Genomic DNA, 24,373 nt, shown 5'->3' with positions numbered 1-24,373 from the left:
TTGGGAGTAGAAAAGACGGCAGCAATCACCGCAGGCAACAAGATGTGTTTGGGTACACAGGCAAAGGGAGATTCCAGCAGGAACTGAGGTCCTGCTGTTAGATCCACTCCAACTATTTTCATCTCTGCTCATATCTGCGAACTGTAGTAACGAGTTCCCGTTTCATTCCAGTATTTTAATTCAAGGAGTTTTGTGAGCTAAAAATGTTTAAAATGTAGACTAAACAGCAGAGTATTTTGCTACTATTTCTGGTAGTTTTGTCCCAGACATTTGGTTTCAGATCTGTGATTTCCTCTCGAGAACACACAAGTGTGAAATACTTGTTGATCGGTTTACTCATTTGCCTCCTGGCTGATAGTAGCCATTTTGACAGAATGGATAATCTCACTTTCCTCTTGTTGGTTTATTTTCACATGCTTCCTCGTCAGCCTGGAAGCACTGCTCCAACTTCCCAGGTGTTGTGCTTAGGTCTTTATCACTTTTACATCCTCAGTTTACATCCTGCACCCTCCTTTTAGAGGCTTGCTAAGCCAATTTCACACAATACCCAGTTTATCTAAATGCCACAAACAAGCTCTCACTGTATCAGCCTCTGCAATTCCACCTGCCAGATGAAAATGATGTATAATATTTAGAGAAACTACTTATGAACAATTCAAACCCAATGAACACTTTGCATCACTCTTTACGACGAGACAGATCTGTGACAATTGCACTTACTTAAACGCTGCCTGGAGTAACTATCTATAATACATCTCAGCAAATCATCTGTTTTTCCAAGTCACAAACAAATCCTGCAGTTTGGAAAAGGAACACTCCTGACCATTCTCATTGAGGAAATGGCAAAGGTAACAGTTTCAAGTGATGAGGCAAAATCCTGTAACATCAGCACAAGATTTTTCAATGCAAATAATTTCAGCAGGCTTACAAATGAGTCACTTCTCTCTGACAGACATGTAACAGAACACAGTACATTTAATTGATGTGCCCTTTTATTGCAAAACATACTGTCTCCCTCCAGTTTGACTGGAGCAACAGGATGCAGCATTGCCAGGAAAGAGTCCAAGAACGCAAACTTGGCACCATACAGTAACTAAATGGTGATTCATGGAAATTATAAGGCATTCAAGGGGACAAGTCCCAGGCTCCAAATGATACTCCACTTTTGCATTGCCCCCATGTGAATACAGTAAGTTTGCTTACAGTTTGCTGCTCAGTCTTCTAGTTTGATTCCTGCAAAGGGCAGTTTACTGTGCCATGAGCTTGTCACTTTCTATCCTGCATTAACTCCAAACCACTCAATGGATATTAAACTCCATTTATTATAAAAGCATTTGTTTCTACCCATACAATGCTATCAGCAGCCATCTCATTAATATTTATTTCCACAAAGCAGCCCACTGATGTTAAGATCTCAGATACAACTAGTAACTTTAAAAGGAGGAAAATATGTGAAGCCAAGAAGGTCAAAACAGAACATGAGCTGTAACAGAAAACATCCATTCCATCTGAATTTAACTCCTTCTTCACAGAAAGCTGAATAAATACAATGAGGTTGGTGGACAGCAATAACAATGTTAAAAGTTGCTCCAGTTACCAGAAAAAAGATGAGGAGTGACATTGCCAGTACCTTTCTCCCTGGGGTGAGGAGTTGCTGTCTGGTGCACCAAGGCAAAAAGGCGCTGGAAGGAGGCATGGAAGGGGAATGCTCATGCACTGCCTTACTCCCCCGTGAGCTGAGCTGTCTGCTTTCCAGGATTATGAAAAAAAGAACTGTGTAAAACCTTAAACCCTGGGCTGGAGTTCTTCAGCTTCCTTTTCCGTGCTCAGTACACAGGGAATCAGCACAGCCTGTCCTGGCTTGACAGGCCAGAAGTCAATGGGACCTCACCCTTGCCATCCAAGGAGAGAAGGAAGAGAGGGCTGCAGATGGTTTAAGTGTTCAAAAAAAGCTGGTACAAAGCTCACAGATTCTCCTGTGCACTTTCAGCACAAGGAAGCATTAATAAGGAAGGAGAGTATACTCAAGTGCAAGCTTAAGTCGAGTAGACAACATTGCAGTCTCAGAATACTCACTGAAATCTCAGAAATGCAATAAGACATAGACTTTTCCTTCCCCCACAGGCCTAGCTGCAGCTTGGATTCTCACAACCGCTGCTGAAATGGGAGCAGTTCCTGTACATTCCGAATCGTTCAGCTGCTTCTCATGCAGAATGCTCCTGAGATTACCACTCAGACATAGTGGGATGAAGCAGCTGCTGAGTATCTATGTCAAATACTGCAATTTCTTCTCTTCTACTCTCTTATTCTGTCCATCTTGAATAAAACTAAGCTGCAGGGACAACAGGTCTCTTTCTAATAGTCTCCACCTATTCCTGTAAACTATACAACAGGGAACTTGTTCCATGTAGCTCTGTGGATAACAAAAACAGTAATGTTGAACTCTAACCTTCTGCTACCACAAAGTGCTAAATTAATTCCCTACAGCACACCAGCACTGCTGTTGAAAAGGCCCAGGCTCTGCAAAAACAGATGGAAACGAAACTTATGGCCCTTTAAAGATGTCAAGCACTTCCTTGCAGTGATGGCATAAGAATCTTCCTTCTTCCCATCAGTTTTTTTTACTAATCAGAGCACACATGGCAACTCCCTGTGTGGCACCACTCAGGGCTCACCCCATCAACATAAAACCTCACGAAATTATCACCTCGGGTTTACCACTGGGATAACAATGCTCTTATACCTAGAATTAAAAAGATGAACTGTCACAGCCTGGCAAATCTGCCACTGCAGACACTTAACTCCAGGATTATTTAATTGCCCTCTTTCTTCCCACAGATTGTTCCCACATTCGCTACAGGATCTTGCTCAGAGACCTAGTGACAGGACTCCTACTGCACTGTTGTCACCCTCGTGCTTTTTTGCTTTCAGGACCACCATTTTTGGAGATCTGGAAGCACCAATGCACTTTGGACAGTAGGAAAGCTAAGCTTGCAGGGTCCTTCTTTGACATCCAAATACACTCCAGAGAGCTGCAGAGCCCTTGTAGGACCCCAAATTCTCATCTCCACCACCACATTATGTGGAACAGAAGCTTCTTGATTGCCCATTTGTGTGAGGACCTGTGTCAAGTCACTTTTTCTCTTCCAAAGAGCTGAATTGATATTTTTACCATAAAGAGAGTGGTGTGTTTGTGAAGCGTCCAATCATTCCTGAAGCAACATCAGGGACCTGATGCCTTATTCACAGATGACAATCATTACTGTAAGCATAAGAAAAAGGTTCAGACCTCCTAACTGCAGCCAAGTGCTCCACATGAGTTGGCTTTGCAGTGATAAATGTCACGATTACAATGGATTTTACAACATGAAAGTACATAATTTGCTTTCCAGGGACCTAGGCTTGATTATCAGGAGAGTTAGAAGCATTCTCGGAAGTCTAATGAATAGAATTAACACATCATTTAAACAGGGACTAATATGTATGCAAATGAGAAAAATTAAAAAATAAGAGTTCAAGCAGTAATTTCAGAAAATGTAGACTGCATCCTTATGAAATATGAATGTTTCAATTCACCTCGTATCCTTACATCGATGTTAGCTGCTTTGCATGTGAACAATAGGGTGCATCAAGCCCATTTTGAGGGGTTTTTTTCCCTATTTGAACTTGGACTTGCAGAATGGATTATATTGAAACATTAATAATATATATGCTAATTAAAAACTCCATTTAATGACATAAATAAAGGCGAAGACCAACACAGGCTAATTTCCATTTGCAAATTTCCCAATTACTGTATTTTCCTTTGGAAAGCAGAAACTTTATTTCCATAGTCTCAGGAAAAAGAGAGAACATTTTCTTTGCTCCTATTTATTGAAAATATCTTTTAAATTCTTTTGGCTTGATCTCCACACAGATATCATAGAATCACAGAACGGTAGGGGTTGGAAGGGACCTTTAGAAATCATCTAGTCCAACCCCCCTGCAGAAGCAGGTCCCACCTAGATCAGGTCGCATAGGAACATGCCCAGGGGGGTCTTGAAGAACTCCAAGGAAGGAGCCTCCACAACCCCTCTGGGCAGATACGATTGATTTGTCTAGATAAGATTCAGTATTAAACATCACCCAAGTCAAACTACAATGATTTGCGCATTCAAATGGTGTCATTTAATAATAATGATTAGACTTTTCTCTAATAAGGAATTACTGTTGATAAACATAAGGTGTATACACCCCTCAATATCACATAACATGTTCAGAGTAACTGGCAGATGCAAACCAAGTAAATGTCCTTGATGTTTGATAAGCCGTTAATCTCTCTCCGCCTTCCTCTTCCTCAAGAGCAGACAGAACAAGGGCACAGGACAAGTATATAGTTGTAGGGAGACAAAGCATTAGCAGAAAACATAACTACAACTTCTGTCATGCAAAGCCTACAGAAAAGCTTGCTGAAGATGTCCATCCTTCCACATCCCTCCTCTCAGCATTAGTCGATTCAGCTTGATGAAATGAATACCTTAAGAAAAGCTGGAAAGCGGGTGGAAAGCTCACAGGCCAGTTTAGTTCAATCACTTCTCTAACAGTATAAAATCCTCTTCAGTGATGAACCACCCAGCTGCTAATAAACTGTGAGGCTGGCAGATGTAATTTGCCAAGACAGGTTTAGGAGATGCACATCTTTCTGCCTGCCTTGCAGAGGGCCATTCTCTCACTCCCATTCAAATCACACATCTATGTTAAATACCCATCAGCAGGGGTAAATTTCATTTCCATTTACTATCTCCATCCGTTAGTAGAGACGGATTTACTCCAACTGAGGAGGACCTGGATCACCAGTCTCATGCTTGTGCAAAGACATTGTTACACATGACTTGGTGAAGTCACCACCATCTACAGGAATTCAGCACTGTAGCCCAGAGCCCAGCCTGTAACATGACAAAATATGCCTCAATCCATAATGGTTTAAATTGTATTTGACATGGGAGTGGATGAGATAAGCTTATGCTGCTACAAAACATGAGGAATTTTACCAGCACTCACTGGAAACTTTCTGGTGGTGGTTAAAAATTACTTTAGAGAGTGAATTACTGTGCAGAAACATATCCATTTAACTGATTACTTGATCAGAAGGAAAACAGAAACCCAATCTGAGCCTTCAGGGAACAGAACATTTGTCATTATTGAGAAGTGTTTTGATTTCCTTTTTTTTTTCTCTTTAAACATTAACAGTATTTTAAAAAATCAAATTGGGCTTATTTCTATGACTCTACAAATGTCAGTTTGTAGGATATTTCAAAGCATTTTTGTTCTATTTCAGAAAAGACACGATTTCCAAAACATGTAACAACCCACCGATCAAGACCCAGGCATGCCACCTACGCCTGTTTCAGCTTAAAAGTTAAAACTCAAATGGTTTTTAATCTGTAAGTCAGTAGAGCTCAATACATGCTGTTCTTAGCAATAGAGGAAATGTTTTCTTTTAAACAAACAAACTCAGCGCTCTACAATAAACGGAACGAATTCAAGTACTTGCAACATTCGTAATAGCAGCATGATATGTGATGTTCATTCCAAGGCATTGCTTTTTTCCCCAGATTGCACAGCTTTTAAGAAAAGTGAAATTAAGTCCACCTCTCCTTGTTATTGTTTAACTAGTCTGCTGATTCTTAGCATTTATCCAAGCAGTTAAGATTGCTAAATTGATATCATCTTCTTACCCTACAATTTTACATGGAGACCACATCCTGCTGTGAAATAGCTAGTGCTAACGGTAGTCCAAAAGCTGCTGTGGGACTCAGGACAGCACAAGGCCCTTCAATAGCTATATTTTATGGTTACAAGGAGAGAGAAAAGAAATATAATTTATCTGGTTGCTGTGGTTAATTCACAGTTTCACAGCAGAGGTATACTGTTCCCTGCAGGTACATCCATTTGTATTATAGGATATTTCATTCCCAGTTTGTCCAAGACATTCCTCTAGTTCGGAACCTACCAATTTATGAGAGCAAATCCACTCCAGAGACACCTGTATATGCTTTAACACATGCTCCTACATACTAAGACTATTACAGAAAAGATAGAAAGTAGCAACAGATCAATAGAAAACATAAGCAAGCAACAGATCAAACAACAATGGGTTAATAAATCGTTTCTTTGAGCTGAGAAAGGCAAAAGCAAAAGAATGCATCCATCTTCTTAAGAAATACCCTTTCGTTTTCACCCAAGTGAAGCAATTTCACAAAAAGCATTTGTGAAATTTGTTTCTCTGTTGAAATACTATCACAGCTTTAAAAGCCAGAGCTCAAAAATTTCAAAGTTGTATACAAGTGTCCTGTAGAATGGCTTACAAAGAACCTAACAGACGAGTACGAGAAGCCAGTGGTACTTGGCATTCTCCTACCTCTGTGCTTATCAGAAACCCTTTACTCTTCATGCCATTTAACTCTCAGCACCTACAATCCAGTTCCCACCAGAGCTGAACTAGAACATTTGAATATTTAAAAAATATGTGTTTAAGCTCAGGCCTTGCCCACTCCTACCTTTAATCCCGTTAGAGCAAGATAAAATATCTTTTTTTTCCAAGACTTCACCATTACATCAGCACTGGGGAAGGCATTTCCAGAAAAAAAAAATGTCGGCAATTAATCCATTTAATTAGTTCCACAGAAACAAAACAGAAAGATCAATTGCAGCCGTGCTGCAGATCCCTCCTTGCCCGACCTCTGCTGCTTTTGCCTACCCCCCTTTGCTCTCTCTGCAGAAGAAGGTATTTCTGGAAATGTTGGGAAATGTTACACCTCCAAACAAAGTGGTGAGGAGTACACCAACCATGGGTTTCCAACTTGCTGCTAAGACTTTTGCAGAAACCCCATGTCTGTGGGCAAAGCAGAGCTTAAATGTCTCCATTCTCATACAATAAAGTGAAAATAAAAAAGTATACGTTCTTTGTTCAGGAGTTTTTCAAGGTCACCAACGTGATATTTTGAATTCTAGGCTTCCACAATCAAAGCATGTGTTCTCCTGTTGTTTGACTTAGGATTGCATGCTTGACATTATCCTTTAAAATAAAGGTGATGCAGCTCTGGGCTCCCACTGAGTTCAGTGGCCACATCCATAAAAGTGCCTGCAGAAACGATGTTCCACACAACTGACTCACGTGGCACGAATATCCCAGGAGCTGAGGAACATGCACAGTTTCAGAGTAAGAGATCTCATGCAAAGGTATTGTTAAAAATAATCACAGTGCAGCAGGCAACAGGATTCCTGGTGCTGGGATGGGTAGTTTCACAGCCGTGAAATCATGGTTCTTTGAGCCATTCCCTGTCTCCCTTGCAAGAAAATACTTTCATACAACAGCCTCTCCAGGGATATCTAGACTCAGTCACTCTGGCTGCCTGCTCACAGGTTCTTTGAGGGGTAGCCTCAAAGTTGGCACTTACTGCTGATGACAGGGCAGTATTGACATGTGCAGTGAGGATGGAGCCTCAGTTAACACACAACGGGGGCACAAACCGCAGCTATACCAACCGCTTCTCCTCTGTTTTGTTTCTACTCCTAACTCTCCCCCATTTTTAGGCTCCCTGCTGCAGGAGAACAGATGGAACAAAACTCCAAACAGATTTTTTTTTCCACCAACCTGTGGGTCTCCTGACACAGTTATCCTCTGCAAGCTGCCTTTGCAGTTTGCCCATTAATATCTGCTTTTCACTCTCTCTCCAAAGCTAGAGCCCTCCTCCTCTCCTCCTCCCAATTCTTAGATGTGCTCTTTTATCGGCTTCTCGTTATTCACTTTACACATGATGCATTTAAACTGTTTCTTACAAATGCTTTTTCAGGCTTCCAGTCTGTCATTTACAGGACAATTTATCACACTAAACCTCTGCTTTTCTCAGGCTTGCATGTGTGGTTTAAAGCTGGCACCAGAGCTGTGGAGAATGGGCCCAGAAGCCCCTGTGCAGGATCAATGACTCCTGTGGTGCTCCTGACAAATGACTGCTTAACTTTGTTTTGGAACCTAGAAATGATGGAAATTCTGTAGGTCATCTCTTTATTGTCTTTCTTATCACAAAGCTTTTTCTAATGTCAAACGTAAACTTCTCTCTTTCTGCAATGGAAGCCACAGATTCCTCATCCCCAGCACAATGGGCGCAGAAGATCACGTATTCCTTGCAGAGCTCTTTCATGTACTAGAGGAGTCTCTTCTCTACTAACAACCCTGCCTGTCCATCTGGTCTAATCAACTTTCTCATTGAAAAGGTGTTTCACACAAGAACAACCATAGCCCTCCCTTATTTCATTCTGGATCAGCCTATAAATCCAGATATGCTTTTCATTTACAGGACAGCCAAGAACATTGCTTCATGAACTTCAGAAGGCTGGACATGCATGATGCATCAAGAAGCTGGCTTCAAATGCCTAGCAAGAAGTAACTTCTTATTGCAATTGCATACTCTTGAGAATCCATTCAAGGTGATACAGGTTCTGCAGTCACGTGGATGCAAATTTACAAGGGCAAGGTCTGATTTAGTGGGTACCAGTTACTTAGGAGTCACTCCATTAACATCAATGAGACTGCTCAGGTTTAAACCTGTTTTCTTGAAATGGGAGATTCCTGTGTCAAAAAGTGCTTTTGATGTCGCTGTATAATTAAAATTAAAAGTACCATTTTCTGAGCTTTGTGGATATCCTGATAGTTCTGGAAATCATCACTGATCCATATTTAAGCTTGGCAAATCCCTCTTGAACTTCTTTCCTTTCTCAAACAAAAATCTTTGGTTTGTAAAGCGTCAGCAGAGGGAAATTTCCATTTCCTCACCAGAGAGGAAATGGAAATCTTGCAGTATTCTGGTCCTCAATAAAGTAAAACTAGTGTTAATTAAAGAAGAGTAAAAGTAACAGGCATATAATGAGAGAACATGCCCCTTTCCACATTCTAGCTCTTAACAGATCATCCAGCACGCTTAAAAAGCAACTTTCCATCTGCAAATCTGTCTCTCTCTCTTTTTTTGTCTAATGAGCATGAGTTAGTCTGTTCAAAAGCCCAAATGGGCATCTCAGGGCCAATTCAGCAGCAGGGGTCCGTTACTATAACAACTTACAACTCCTGTGATTTTCTGAAAGGCCCTAAAGTAGCCATTTGGGAAATGGTTATTGAACGAGAAGTTGGGAAGGAATAGCTGTGCTGGGTGCTGAGTCCCAGCTGCCCCCGTGCACAGCTGTGCTCACCTACCTCACCCCTTCATGCACAGAGAAAATCTCAGCACCCTGCCACCCGTGCAAAGAGCAGGGCCAGATTCTTTCCAGCTCCCTGCAAGAGGAGAAGATAAAAGCCCAGGAGCTGCCAACAGGACGAGCGGCAGTGGCATGCGATGATTTGGCGTTAGCGGATCTCCTTGTGGGCTCTCCCCTGCTCGCCCCAGGCTGCACGTTGCTGGATGAAAGAGCACAGATGCTGTCAGAGAAGTTTTCATATTGATTTTCCTCGTAATGGAAGAATGATGAGCGCTCAAAGAATGATACCAGCAGCTAGAACAAGCAACCGGCAGCTACCCTAAGCTTCAGGCTTGAAAGCAAGCTGCCTGCCGTCGGCACAAAGGATGAGCTCGGTTCCCCGCGTGGGATAAGAGAGAGCTGATCACAGGCCGGCTCCCCTTTAATGAAAACGAACAGCACTTTGAGATACAGCACACAAAAGGGTCCAGCATTTCAGTACCTTTACCCCTGGCACTGGCAAAATCAAATACAACCTGGATCTTCTACAATAAAAGCTTAAGTGCTTTTCCTGCGTTGCCTGGGTTGAAGCAGGCAGATCAGAGGGCTCTGAATCGGGCTGGGCTGCATCCCACTTGCCAGGCAGTGATCTGCTCCATCCCCAGCCCTCTGAGACTGTTTGTCATCATATGAGACTAGATGTGGCCATTCCCAGAGGAAAACAAAGACATGCCCTGTTCATTACGAGCAGGGCACATCTGGTAACTAAACAGGAGATGGAAGCTGCAAGAGGTTTCAGCCACACCACTCACCTCCACGACTTCCTTCATCTCCCTGTGGTGTTGCTTGTCTCCCAGCTTAGGAAATCTCTTGCCCTTGTTGACTATTTCTCCTCACTGCCTGTGATGACGAGTTGTGCTCTGGAGCACTGTCGTTCCCACCCTGAGCACAAGTGCCTGCATGTGGTCCTCAGGTACCACTGTGGGTAGTGTCAGTGTGAGCGTCCCCATCCCTCCAGCTCATTCCTGCTGGTCCCTCAGTTAAGCTGGTACAACTCTGGTTACTACATGAGCCAGACTGGAAGCTAATCTGGTTTAAATCAGGGCACGAAAGCCCCTCTGTCTTTTTTTCCTTTTCCAACAGGGATTATTTCTCAATCCAGCTCCTCACATGGTTCTACAAACATTTGCATTGGTATCACAGAGGGCAAAACAAGGGCAGGAACGGAGGAGGCTGCTTGAAACTCTTGCTGCTGAAATAAATACTCATGCAACTGCACCTGAGATTTCTTAAAATCAACACACAGGCTCTCAGCAAGTGTTACCACTCAGCATCCTCCATGAGGGAGAAAATGAGCAGAATCACAAATATTTTAAGGGTATGCTGAAAGCAGCTTTTATCATTGTAAGCAAGCAATTTTACAATGGTCTGTAAATTTGCAATGTTCCTTTTTCAATCAGTACAGTAGATGAACAACACATTGTGTACTCATAAAATAAAACCTAGAGAGAGGTTCAAATAACAATTTCAGCACTTTTTACAACCTGCTACAGGCAGAAGTTCTTTTTTTTCCTCAATGAAGCTGTAACACTGTCTTAGCTATGGAGCTGTGCAAGTTGCCCAGAATTTAACACTCAAAGGCACTTTTCCGAAGCATGGTTATTAGACATGCTAACTACCACAGCTCCTGGTCTTATGTTGCAGTTTTCATTTCTATATTGCAAACTGATTCATGAATATGGCTGTCCAATCTTCTTCAGTGCTAGTTTACCAAGTGACAGAGCTCAGATGCTGAAATATTGAACACCTGAGCTTGCTCCCAGTGAGGTCTTTGCCACCGAGTTCAACAACAATACTGTCAAACCGTAAGTGACTTGGCCCCAGGTCACACAGAAAATCAATGACTGAGTCAGAAAAAGAACCCACATCTCCTGGTGCTCAATGTCATTTCTTCTACACAGAAAGGCACCGCCAAAGAAGTACAAGGCTCTGTCACAGGACGGGTCCCAAAGATTCTAGTCAACTGAACAGGATGCTTAACAAAAATCTAAGAAAACTCTTACTGTCTACTCAATTCTATAGGGTTTTGCCTAAGGAAAATTAAAGGCATCTTTTTCCCAAGTTGTCTCATATACACACACGACTATAAACAAGCAGTGCAAGCTTACTTGCTCTTTGAAAGGCAGCAGCTGTGTTGTTCCAAAAATCCCTCCTGAATGTAAACATATTAGCACTGTATAAACAGCTTGATTTAATAAGAAATGCAATACAATATTCCCGCTTTGTCTTTGGGATCATGATGTTGATAGCAGCAATAATTCAGAGGTGAATTATGGTATCTGCTCAAAAGAAGAAAAAGAAAACTCTCCAGCTATAGTTGTGAATTAATTTCTTCCTCTTAGCTGAAATTGAGAAATGGCTATAATTTAGTTCCCATTTAAAAGTTGCTGTTGGCTAAACTCTAAAATCTTAATTGCTTCTTAATATTCCCTCCTTATTTTTCCCTTTGAAATCTCAGTCTATAGCATGGTAGTGTTTAGATTAAAAATCAGAATGGAAAACAAATAGCAGAAGGTCACCAGTCACACCTAAAACATGGGCTTTTTTTCTAAAAGGACAGAACTTAATGTGTATCAAAAGCATTTTAGTTGATTTCCCAAATTTAGCCACCCTCCTGCATCTCTGAGAAAACAGAAGTGGCACTGACCCTGGGCTTCCCTTAAAGTGTCAACACTCAGGACATGTTCAGTTTGCAACAGAATCTAGTGGAAGTGCTAGAGAAGACATGTTTCAGGCTGTATTATGGCTCCACATGCTACAAGAATTCCCCTTGTTGCATAAAAACCTGAAGTCACACTCAATCCCTAAATAGTTTGGAGGTCACTACCAAACACACCCTGCAATTCTCAGAGCTCGTAGAAAAGGCTGTGAGTGTAACAGCAGCAAAGACTGCAGACAATCCAAGGCAAGTTTTAAACTGACCTTGAAGAACTGCAGAAGGCTTTCATGATGCTGAGTCTGGGTATAAAATCACAGATACAAAACAAATGCCCAGAAATGCAAAAAATAACATGCTTGGGAAACTGCACCTCACAGATCACATGTTTTGGTGGACTCTAGATGAGCTAGTAGTGCTCCAGAGAAAGATCCTAAAATCCCAGTGAATAATTCCCAGACATACTTAATGGTTGTCTGTACAGCACACAATTTCAGGAACCTGTATGAAAGGAACAAAAGCAGAAAACAAAATACCATTGTGCCACTGCAGAAGCAAATGGTAAACCTACATGTTGAGTAAAATGAGGATCTGGTGTCCTCACCTTTTCTGTCTAAGATTCAAAATCTCAATTTGACAGTAAATCATTTACAAGCACTAGAGGTCTTGGGAACAACAGTCTCCTTCATTGTGCTCGTGACAGCTCAAGGATCAGCCAGGCCAGCTTTATTCAAGAGGAATCATAGATGTACAGAACCAAACTTAAACTACAGCTGTCAATGTCCCTTCTGCCCAGGAAGCCTAACTGCCAACCAGTCCCAGCAGACGTTGTGGCTCCTGGTCATCTTGAGATGGTGCTCTCCTTATTGTTCTGAGATAAAAGGCAGCACCATTTTTGCAGCTTCATTATGCTGACCTAGTTTATTTTCCACTCTATCAACCTAAAATCACATAGCCCTCTTTGCACAGCAGTGCCATTAAAAGTACTGAATTCAGGAAACTTTAGTAGAAGGGTAATTGAGCTGCTGCTTGCCTGCAAGTTCCCATCCCTTTTCATTACTGAGATGGCCACCGTGCTAAAAAGATGGAAGTGACCCTTTCTCTTCAACATCAATCATATTCTTTTGCCATTTGTCCAGGACCCACATGGAAAAGGAACTGAGAACAGCAAATTACCTCTGCAAATAAGGGAGTCTTGTTCAGAAATGGCACAGATAATTTCCAAATACATTCAATTACAAGAAGTCTCTAATGAACACAGCATGGAAGCTCAACAGATAAAGAAAGGAAAACCTTCATAAAAAACGACTGCTTCCTATCACTCTCCTTTTCAAAGAAAGGGAACAGAAAATGAAGCTTCCTTACAAGAAGACATCATCACAGAACTAACTTCATTGCTGTATCATGGAATGAGGTACAAAGAATCCAAACAGAGATAAATGCTTTGCCAAAACTTCACAAGCACCTTCCCTAACTCCTTATTTTGGTCCCTGGATAAGAGGGCATTGATGCAATGCAAACAAGCAGAAGGCTTCTCTCTGCTTCATTGTTCTACTTATGTCACCTCTGGTCTCAAATCATCTAATCTCACAAATGCTCAAAAACACACAAGTGAAAATATCATTTGTTTTACCCTCAAAATGTATTGCCAAAGGGTAACTATGTCTCTTCTATATTTTCTAGTTCTCTGGGTTTTGTTTTGTGATGCTTTTTCTCACACTAAAACAAAGAACTGCTGTGCAAGAAAAGACCCCTTGGTCCAGCACTCCTGTCCCCTTGAGGGTTATCCTTTCATAACAAGTGTTTCTCTGCTGTGCACTTCAATACCATGTTTCCTTTACTGAAAAATCTGTCTCAAACTCGTTTTCATGCCATTTGCTTTGATGGTGTTATTTAGCAAATTATTCCATATGTTGCCCATTACATTTTAAGCTATTTCTTTCTGAAAATCCAGATCACTGTGCCTTTCAAACTTGTAAATTAGACTTCACAGTGTTTGAGGATCTGTTTTTTTCTTTACTTTAAAACACTCCTGGAAATAAACATTTTCTTTTTCCTAAGGAAAGGTAATCACACTGAAAAGGGCACACAACTTGCTGTGTTGTCACATCAATGACATGGACTGCACAACATGAAGTGTTGCTGTGGATGATTTGTGTTCTAGCTTCTTGTTGATTTATCCTAAAACACGTGTTTACCTTTTTTATGTACTCTATGTATTTGTTAAAAAAATCCTGAGAACTATGAAGGTAGACACAGGAAATTATTTTGAAGCCAGTACACATGTTCTTCAGTTTGTTTATTGTCCTTTAATTTGTTGTTTCATGCTTATAAAAAAAACTTTGACTGCTACACGACACATTTTCCAGGTCTACATTCATTTCCAATCACCACCTTTTATTTAGGATCAGTTTTAGGCAAAAAAATATCAATCCATTGTTGTCACAGGTACTAAGGTATTAGAGTTGGGCAGAGAGAAATCTCATGAGTTACAACAAGGGCAAGTGCACAGTCCTGCACCTAGGGAGGAACAAACCCATGCACTAGGACAGGCTGGGGGTGACCTGCTGAAGAGCAGTTCTGCAGAGAGAGACCTGGAGTCCTGGTTGATAATTAACCATGAGCCAGCAATGTGCCCTTGTGGCCAAGAAGGCCAATGGCACCCTGGGATGCATCAAGAAGAGTGTGGTCAGCAGGTCGAGGGAGGTTCTTCTCCCTCTCTACTCTGCCCTGGTGAGGCCTCATCTGGAGTACTGTGTCCAGTTCTGGGCTTCCCAGGTTGAGGGACAGAGAACTTCTGGAAAGAGTCCAGCACAGAGTTACCAAGATGATCAGGGGACTGGAATATCTTACTTTATGAGGAAAGGCTGCAGGACCTGGGGCTGGGCTGGTCAGCCTGGAGGAGACTGAGGGGAGACCTCATTAGTACTTACTAGTATTTGAAAGGTGTATGTAAAGAGGATGGGGCAACACTTTTTTCCTGTAGTGTTCAGTGATAAGACAAGGGGTAATGGACAAAAGCTGGAACACAAAAAGTTCCACTTAAGCTTAAGGAAATGCTTCTTTCCTGTAAGGGTGACGGAGCACTGGCACAGGCTGCCCAGGGAGGCTGGGGAGTCCCTTCCAATCCCTACCATTCTATGATTCTGTGATAATGACAATGCTCATAATTTTGCCAGAGCCACTGATGAATGTTAACTACTTGTGCGTATTATAGAAAGCTGCTAACAAGCATTACTGTAAAAGTAATTTGGTTTCTGGTAAAGTCTTTGTTCATCTGTCTTGCTTGATTTATGTACATGTTTGTTATTACAATGCAAATAAAAATTTTATGAGGTGGATGGTTAGGAATTTTCAAGAGAAAACATATTTAACTTTAATTAACGTATCTTAATTTCAGACTCAGGTAATATTATGATCTATAAACAAAGCCAATATTTATCAAAAATTAGTCCCTAAATATTGGTCACTAAGCCAGCACTTTCCAACTTTAATTATTTTCTCAGGGATGATATTGTTACTCTTTGAGCAAATTAAACACTTATTTTGCAATTATTTCTCTTGATCCATTAGTGAAATTGCACAAAATGGAAATGTTTTCCAAACAACGAGAGGTAACAACATTCTTCTTGACAACAGCTCGGCATTTTATTTCAAAATCTTTCTTCCTTAAAAGATCATTTTGTATATTACTAACCTCTCACTGCAGTGCTTCAGGGGTTTGCCTGGTGTAAATGTGACCACGTGTAGTCCCTCAAATGACGAAAATATCTACAATACACCAGGATCTTCACAACCTTTCCAATTTCAAGTTTTGTACACATATTACTGCATTTTTATGCCTTGTCTTACTGCAATTATGTTAATTACTTGCAAATGTTAATAGAAATGATTTGCACAAGACTATTGTCATCTATTTATTACTATTCTTTCAAATGTTTCCAGCCTCAACAATTTGGCCAATTAATTCCCAGTGGAATGGCTGTACTGAAAAACCAGCTTGGTATTTTTTTAATTGATTCAGCCAATGTAACGATCGATGGACTGCTGTTTCTCACCAAAGCTACTTTGCTGTGTCCCATCTAATCAGATTTTGAAATGATTCCTAAATACCTTCTTTGAGGCTAATCCCTGGTTAATTTTCACTGCCAGACAAATGAGGTGCCTTTGGGTTCTGGTTCTGGTACAAGAAGATGCTGTAGGTTTTAATTTACTCGAAATGGAGATGGTCAGGTGTCTACCACTGAACCAATGGCCACTGGTGTTAAGAACAGTATCTCTTTGCAAGAGGCAATCTTTGCTTTCAAGACCTTGCAGGCTGCACTTCTGAACACATCACTAGAACTCCTACTCAGAGCATTGCTATGTCACCTGAAACAAGCTTATCTTCCCCTTCAATCAAAGGAAAAGAACTGCTTAAGATGACACAGGAGGTCTGCGGCAAAGCCATCCACGAAACCAAGTCCAGCCTCACTGAGCTTTACTCCCATGATCACCTTTTCCGAAGGCCAAGGCAAAGACATCTTCACTATGTTAGAAGGACTAATTGTGAAACTGTTTGTTGGCATTACAGTTGGCTCTTCCATTGCTAGAGTTCCACTGAGCTCCTTTTCCTGATACAAAAGTCAGTATTTCAGTCAGTCAAACAGTTAACCAACAGAGCTGCTCTAGCATTCAGAGGGTTACCTAATGCATCACTCACCGTAACATCTAATAAAATAAAAAAGACAGGACCACATTAAGAAGCAACACCTGAAATGTGTTTTAAATCATGATCAGTTTCCAATCAAAAGGAAATAGGCTCACCTCCAGTAGACAAGCACAGCAATGAGAAGAATGAGGCACACGAAGGTCAGTGCTGAGACCACGATAAGCGGGATGATCCATTCCATTTTACCAGGAGAAGGTCTCGTGGCCATGCTGGAGCTGTTCTTGTCAGCTGTATATTAAACATACAACAAAAGCAATCACTACATAGAGAATCACTGTATGGAAAACAGGGTACGCAACACAAATGGCTTGTCCGTTTTACATGGTATGAGTAAACAGAGCAAAGATCTTCTAACTGCAGGGTGGGACTCCATTTGTCTTTAGTCTGAGACATCAGAGCACAAAAGTATGGTGTTTATTGTCACATATGGCTTGGATTTTACTACTGCCTGTAATTACAGTCTCATAGACAATTTTAGGACTCTATCGTGCAAGCACCTATTATCAGATGCGGAGTACCCCACGGAGTCATTTCACTACGGTAACAAAGCAAACTCTCTGCTCGGCCATCCGTGTTTGCAGATAAATGCACTCTGTTTCTCAACACGACAGGACAGCCCCGTTTTCAAAGCTCAGTGTAATACTTTGCCTCAGAAATAAATTTCTTGGTAACTATCTTAAAATAAAAAATCCTCAACATGTTGGGTGTCATGTCACATCATTTGCAGAATTGTCACAATCTGGTGAGTTACTGCATACGAAAGCACTTTTTAGCATATGGATTGTCAAGATGGATGGATGAATGAATGGATAGGATGTGTTGTAACTGACAGAAGAAATCATTATGCTACAGCTTTTGAACAAAATTAAAGTTGGTCAATACCCTGAGATCTGGCCGAGTAACTCCGTTTTGCTTTTTGCATGACATCTCGTTAAAATTACTGTTTCACTGGGGCCAACGACCAGAGACACTATATCAACATATTTCAAAAGACATCTAATTTGTGTAAATTCATGTAGACTTGAAGAAGAAATTGTTTTAGATCAAATGATAAAAGAAAAATACAGGAGTGGATCCTGTGCCTTAACTCATGTTTCTTAATAAACAGGCAGTAGTTGATCAATACCAGCCAACAGGACATAATGTGAAAGGATTAGTTTAAACACCCTCAGATTTCAATGAGGATTGAGATGTACACACTTGACTTCTACTTTTTAGCATACGTGAGTCTTTCCTTACCAATGTGCTTCCTTGCCCTCCTTAAGTATTGTATTATTATATCTTCTGAAACTGCTGCAAATCCTACCAGAAGAACATAATTGCCTTTTCACCATAGGCAGGCAAAACACAGATAATTGGAAGTCACCAGATGTCACATAATATGAAGTCATACTCTATTTTAATAGCATTTAGATTATACTCCTCCATAGGCAGGAGTAAAATTCAACTAACATGGAAGTAAAGGTTAATTGTAAATGCTTTTGCCTGACTGCTGAAAACAGAGCAAGGCTGTAGGCTGCTGCAAGCCCAGCAAGAAATCTTTCTGGTTTTAAGAACTAGGCTGATGGAGGTAATGCCCTTTAGCAAGCAGCCTAAATGAGGTGCTAATCAGAGGGATGTTTGGGGGAAGTGAACGTGCACCGAGTATAGAACTGATCAAAAGAGAGATGAGTAGCCAATTTCTCTGACTTCTGTAAGAAAGGCTACTGAGGTTACCAACAGTGACACTTTGCAGAATGGCACACAACATTGTACCTCAAGCACGTGGTGAGCTTTCATCCTCACAGCACACTAATAATATACAACATATCATTTTTGAGACAGGTCTTTGGTTTCCTTAAGTATCACAGATTAAGGGAAAGAACAACCCCAAAATTAGAGCAAAGGCTTAGTCTCTGTATTTGCCAAACTTGCAAAAATCATAAGCCCCGAGGCACTGGTTTTCATCAGTGCATTTCCAATCATTTAGCAACACAAAAAAATTCAGCCCGTGAGGTAAGTGTTACTAATCTGAATGGTACAAGGGACGATGCAAAAAACCATGCTACATAATAAACTTCTGTAGGAGAGCCAAATAGTCCCATCACCTTACATCCATCAGGGCGTTGCTCCATTTCTCTCCAAGGACAGTATTCTGTTTAGTTTTACCTCCACATATTTCAACACAAAAACATATGGTTCTGTTTGCATGGGAAGAAAATTAAGTTCCATTGTAAGCAGAGCATGGGCTGGAGTCCCAATGCACACTATTAAAATCTGCAGTGCTCACGATGCTCCTCTTACTCAGTCTACTGTGGAGAACACACTTAGCTGACCCTGCCAACTCCCTGCACCACAGATGTGAGGATAAGAAAGCATTCAGTATGCTGAGTGCCAGAAAAGCAAATGCTATTCCTGCATGCTGATGACTAGCCCCAAAATTCCAGCTGGGAATACCCAAGCAATGATGTGCTTCAGAAAAAAAAAAAGAGATAGTTCCTGTGCTGGCTTTGAAGAAAAAATCTTAGGTGTTTTGCATTGCTGAAGTAAAGTGTTGAGAGAGCATAAACAAACTAATGGCAGTAAAAATTGTACTAGAATGACAGCTGGGGCCAGCAGTACAGCTGGACTGGCAGCCTTGACTGTCATGGCAGGAGAGCCTAAGAAAAGGCAGCACAATGGATAACTTGTAAAAAAGTCAAAGGAAATACACACATTAAAAAAGACAGATCTGGGCCTTTATGGTTTCCTGTTCTCCTACATCACCAAATATTATAAAATAAAAAATAGACAGCATTTCACTCCTCTCCAAAGCAAGACTGTTGAGCCTTGGTAGTGTCAACAGCATATCCTTGTAACGGTGCCCACCATCCGCTGCACTTGGGAGGGGAGAGCTTAAAAAATGGACCAGGAAACTTCATTTTAGCTAAGAAACGTAAACAGTTTCCAATGGCATATGCCTTCGTTGAATTAATTCAGTTTGCCTTTTACTGGCTTGGATTTCATCCCAGTAGGAAGGAATAAAAATTATTACCACGTATCTGTTTCAGAAGGTCCCACACCATACAAGCCCTGGCACTGCTAAATCCACTCCTGTGTCTGGAAAAATCCGTAACTCTTGTGTGAACCACCCATTCAGCAGTTCCACCCAGTCCCTGGATGGATGAGGCCCTGCACAGGGAGTATTAAAGGGCACCAGCCAGCGAGGGAGGCTTTGGCTGTGCAACCCTTGCACAAAGGTCAAGGCAACAAAGAGGAATCCTACAATTTGTGAAATGTACTGTTTTTCCACGTATTCTTGGTAATTGGTTCCTGAGAACAGAAAGAGGTTTATTTCCCTTAAGTAACACTGTAATAAACAACCATAGCAGTAATATATAACCTATATATATATCTCTGCCTTTATCATCCCTTGCCATTGCACAAACTGACGGGACAAAGTTCTGTTTGTTGTACCGTTACGGATATCGGTAGCTACGGCCATACGCATGTTCTGCAGGCCAAAAGAAAACCCACACTGCTGAACTGCATCAGACCATCTGGTCTCTTGAAAGCAAGTCACCTGCTCATCCTTCCTTTGACTAAATGAAACTATGGATGTACACAAAGGTATCAATTCTGAAAAGGCAAAGCCTATAGTTTTGAAAAGAGTATTACCTTTGATACAAGCTCATATCATTGTGCAGCGATTTTCTCCCTGTTTCTTTAAAGGCATTCCTGCAGCAACCACACTCACAGGCTGTGCACAACTAAGCATGGCTTTTCACTGTTTTGTAAACAGATTCCAATCATATTTAATCCTGATGTCAGATATCTGAAATTCATGCTGTTTGCAAGCATCAAATAATTCAATCCTTCTAGTTTCAAGCTATTCTGCCATTTGCTCCTGTAAGTTGCTATGCAAAATGGCTCAAGTGTCACATGAAAATACAGCTTAATAATCCTTGCCATGTATGGAGAAAGAAAGAATTACACAGATGTTTAATTATCTTAATGAGGTTATTCCCAACAGGCCTTTGTAACCTCAGACCTGGCAAAGACTGTTCTAAAAAAAAATAAAGATTTCAGTCTCTGCTGAAAGCATACAGTGGGCTTGAAATTTAACCCTGCACGTCATGATCTATCTACAAAGCCTTCTCATGGGAGGAACCCAGCAGAAGTGGGTGAGCACTGAACAACAGCAGGACCTGTCTGAAATTTGGATCAGGCACAAACCTACATCCCTGTTCTCTGTCCCAGCTCACAACTCAGGCGAAAGCCCCAACCAGACATCTACCTATCATTAAGCTCACAACACCTCATTAGTTATCTCTTGTCAAGTACAAAGGATCTGTTTAACTGTCAGGCACAACCAACCAAAATTCTGTGGGACAATATCTGCTCTTGTCTGATTACACTGCACCACACTGTTTTTCTTTCCCCTCTTCTGTTTCTTTTTTTTTTGTTTGGTAGACCATCATTCTAATTGCTGTTTTTCCAATTTTCAGGTTTCAGAGTCGCAGACAATGCTGAGCAGCTGCGTGTGTAACAGTTGCAGATCAAAGGTACAATTAGTCTAACGTGGGCACCAAAACAGAGAAAAGGATGATCAGGAAAATGAAAGAGGAGAATGCAAGCAAGCGTTCAGTGACAGAAGAAAATCATTAGCGTTGGCCGATACCACCAGACAAGAAGAGGCCAATGCCATTTGGAAAATAATGACATGGCCTCAGGAGAGGTGTGTGTGTGTATGTGCGTGTGAAATAAGCACTAAAAGAAAATGAGCCTTGCTGTACTAATTGGCCTCGCACTTTCCCTGTAATTTCTCATGTGTTCCCTGCTCTCCTCTAATCATCCACACTCATGAGTACTTCCCCATTCAGTTATCTCCTTACAACTGCTAATTTGATGCTATATAATTAATTTTACAAGCGTGCATTGTTATGAAACAATTTTCTACTCTTTAAAATGATTAAACTTTCTACTTACAAAAATACTTTTTAAACCGTCACAGCTTTTAAAAAACTGCTTTCCTGGAGAAAAGATGCATTGAAAAAATGTCTGTCCTCTACGAGACACAGCAGGCTGCAGGGGTACCTTCTGCTCACTTTGGAAGTGGCCTTCACTCCCTTTTGACTCCCCTGATGTTTCAGATACTTTTCGCAATGTTCTCTTGACTTCATTGGTCATTGTTTTGATTTCAGGTTCACCTTGTTACAGAAAACCTTTAAGGACCTTTCTCATAGGAAGAGATCTTGCTCATGTCTGGAGCTGCACTGAACTCAACTACTCGCATGTGCTAGGTCAGGTCACAAATGTCCATATTAAACAATTAACCTGAAGTAACTCGCCTTAGGCTTCATGCTAGTGTTTGACTGATTGGCCAGTTCACTTGCTGTGGGTTTTGTTGGCATGTGTCTTTGGTAACCCAGATCTGACCTAGAGGAAAGCTCCTTCTCCTGCATTCCAAGAGTCTTTCTCACAGGGCCAGCCAGGCCTTACTCAGACACATCCTAGTAAATGTTTGGGCAAATTCTGAGTTAGGTAGACCTCAATTATCCTCTAAAGAAACCTGGTGACATCAGATGCAAAGATAAGAATGACTTCCCTGAAGAAACTTTGAAGGATAAGGTCCTCATACTTGGTACAAAGAGATTCTGACTAAAAGCCTCTGTCTCAAAGTTAATAAGAAACATCTCAAAATGGTCCCAGAGTTGAAAACCAGTAGACTTTCACAAGGTCTGGACAGAGCCACCGGGTTTGTGACCAACCTAATTTCTTCCACCTGGAGGTCAAGGACAGAGAATGAACCTCAGGAAAATGGCACAAATGGGCCCTTCACCTCTGAATAACCATTCCCTTCCCTTTTGCTACTCAGTGTCCTCCTCAGCACACTGAGGGGCCTGGGAGAGGCTTGTCCGGGAAGCTGAAAATACAGTACAGTTCCTTCTCCTCAACCTGGGTATATCACCAAAGGTTTAACTATGATTTAATTAAGGTTAATTTGGGTGAAACAGACAACTCTTCACTTATCTTCTCCCCCATTTAAGATGTACTGATTATTTCAGATGTAATTTCCTATACATGGAATCCATTTTTATGAGACACAGGTCTTAGCAAGTTTTCCTCCCTCCATTTGCAAGCATGGAAACTCTAATTTGCAGAGTTCTTAAAAGAATGGTTGTCTTTATGTGCAGTCTTCACACAGGGTCACTTCAACTCTCCTAGCCTGCAAGTCAGGCTGTTTAATAGGAGGCAAAGCTGTACTGAACCATTTTAGTGATAGTTCTCTACATGCTAAAAAAAGACAGAAATCACTAGAGACTAAGCAGATACAATTCACAATAACCACTAAGTACTCCATAGCAATATTAAGAATATTTCTCCATCTCATTGATTTTCATCTTAGTTTCACCAAGGAATAAAAACCAATCTAATAACAATACCTTTGTCATGAGCTAAGGAACAATATCAACTACCTGTCTCTCCTCCAATTTATTTTTACTTTTAAATACTCATTTACTTTCTAGGTCTTATATAAGGAACACCCTACTTGGACTATCCAAAAAACTAGCACATGAGACATGGGGAAGCAAAAAGCAGGAAGAACCAAAGAGAATTTCAGAGGGAGGTTTACTCAGGCAGATTGAATTGCTGGGGTTTGAACCTAAATGCTTACTTTCAACATTGAAAGCATAGCTAGGACAAGTTCCCTCCTTCCTGATAAAAAGGTGATTAGAGCAAGTGGTGTGTTGAAAGCTGCCTGCCAGGCATCTCAGAGCATATTCAGTGGGAGCGCTGGCCTTTGAAGAAGATTTACAGTTGAGGAGTAAGAGAAACAGCAGCATATTTTAAAAAATCAGCACAACCTGGTACAGGTTTCTTGGCTTCTGCATTGCTAATCTGTTCTCTTACAGAACAGTTACGATTCACAGCATTAGAGTCAGATCAGCATTTCTGTAACAAATGTTATTAGAGATTGGATTTTGCTTTGTTTTTTAAATTGGATCTGAGCTATAACTGAGTGCACTATGCCTGCATTTTTGTGTTTATAAATGTACAGAAAAATGAATATGCAAGGTTTTTTCACAGTACTGTAACTCCAGAGCAGCTTTGATGAAAAAACAAAAATCACAAAACCATCTATAGATTAGCAAAATAAACAGTAACAGTAGGAAAAAATCCCACAAAATATGCACTATCTTATAAACGCCGTGGTAATACACATAATCACTCAGATAAACTCGTCGCCGTATCTAAATCTCAGTCCTTACTCTGCAAATAAATCCATATGTGTGTACTCCATTTGCTCCTTGCAGTTATATGTTTTCCTCAGCAGTGTCTGGAGTTTCCCCAAGCAGAAACATGTGCATATGCACTGGACTTGCCGCACAGCGAGCTGGGAGCACTGTGAGATACCTGTTTGCATAGGCCTGTACAGCAAATCCTGACCACACAAGGCTTTCAGCACATGCAGAACACCTGGGCACACTTCCAAAAGGCTGTATTTACTGTGTACACAACTGTGGAGTTGGTACATACTTCCAGAGATGTACCCATACAGGAGCATGGGTAATTTTCATCAAGACAAACACTGAAAATACTTTAACTCTGCTTGGCTAAGACTTCTTTTTTCCCCCAGTGCAAAAGGTGCCTTGCCTTGGAAGATCAGAGCATGTAGGTTTTGTGGTGAGAAATGAACTAGCAATGATCTCATATTTGGGAAAATATCTCAAAGCTCAATCAAGAAGAATTCTGCAGATAAACTAAATTAGCTT

At 41.0% G+C, this 24,373-nt stretch overlaps 1 protein-coding gene across 1 annotated transcript in view; it reads right to left on the bottom strand.

Moving 5' to 3' along the window:
* The window catches only part of PTPRG (protein tyrosine phosphatase receptor type G), a 407,362-nt gene that overhangs the window by 53,628 nt on the left and 329,361 nt on the right, over positions 1–24,373 (bottom strand). Inside the window, exon 13 of the mRNA XM_062008042.1 lies at positions 16,733–16,865. Coding sequence (XP_061864026.1) covers positions 16,733–16,865 — 133 coding nt within the window. The remainder of the gene's footprint in view (positions 1–16,732; positions 16,866–24,373) is intronic.

This window comes from Colius striatus, chromosome 15, assembly GCF_028858725.1.
Source record: "Colius striatus isolate bColStr4 chromosome 15, bColStr4.1.hap1, whole genome shotgun sequence".
Classification (NCBI taxonomy): Eukaryota; Metazoa; Chordata; class Aves; order Coliiformes; family Coliidae; genus Colius; species Colius striatus.
The sequence above is the reverse complement of the archived record's forward strand: the minus strand, read 5'-3'. Positions and strand labels throughout refer to the sequence as shown.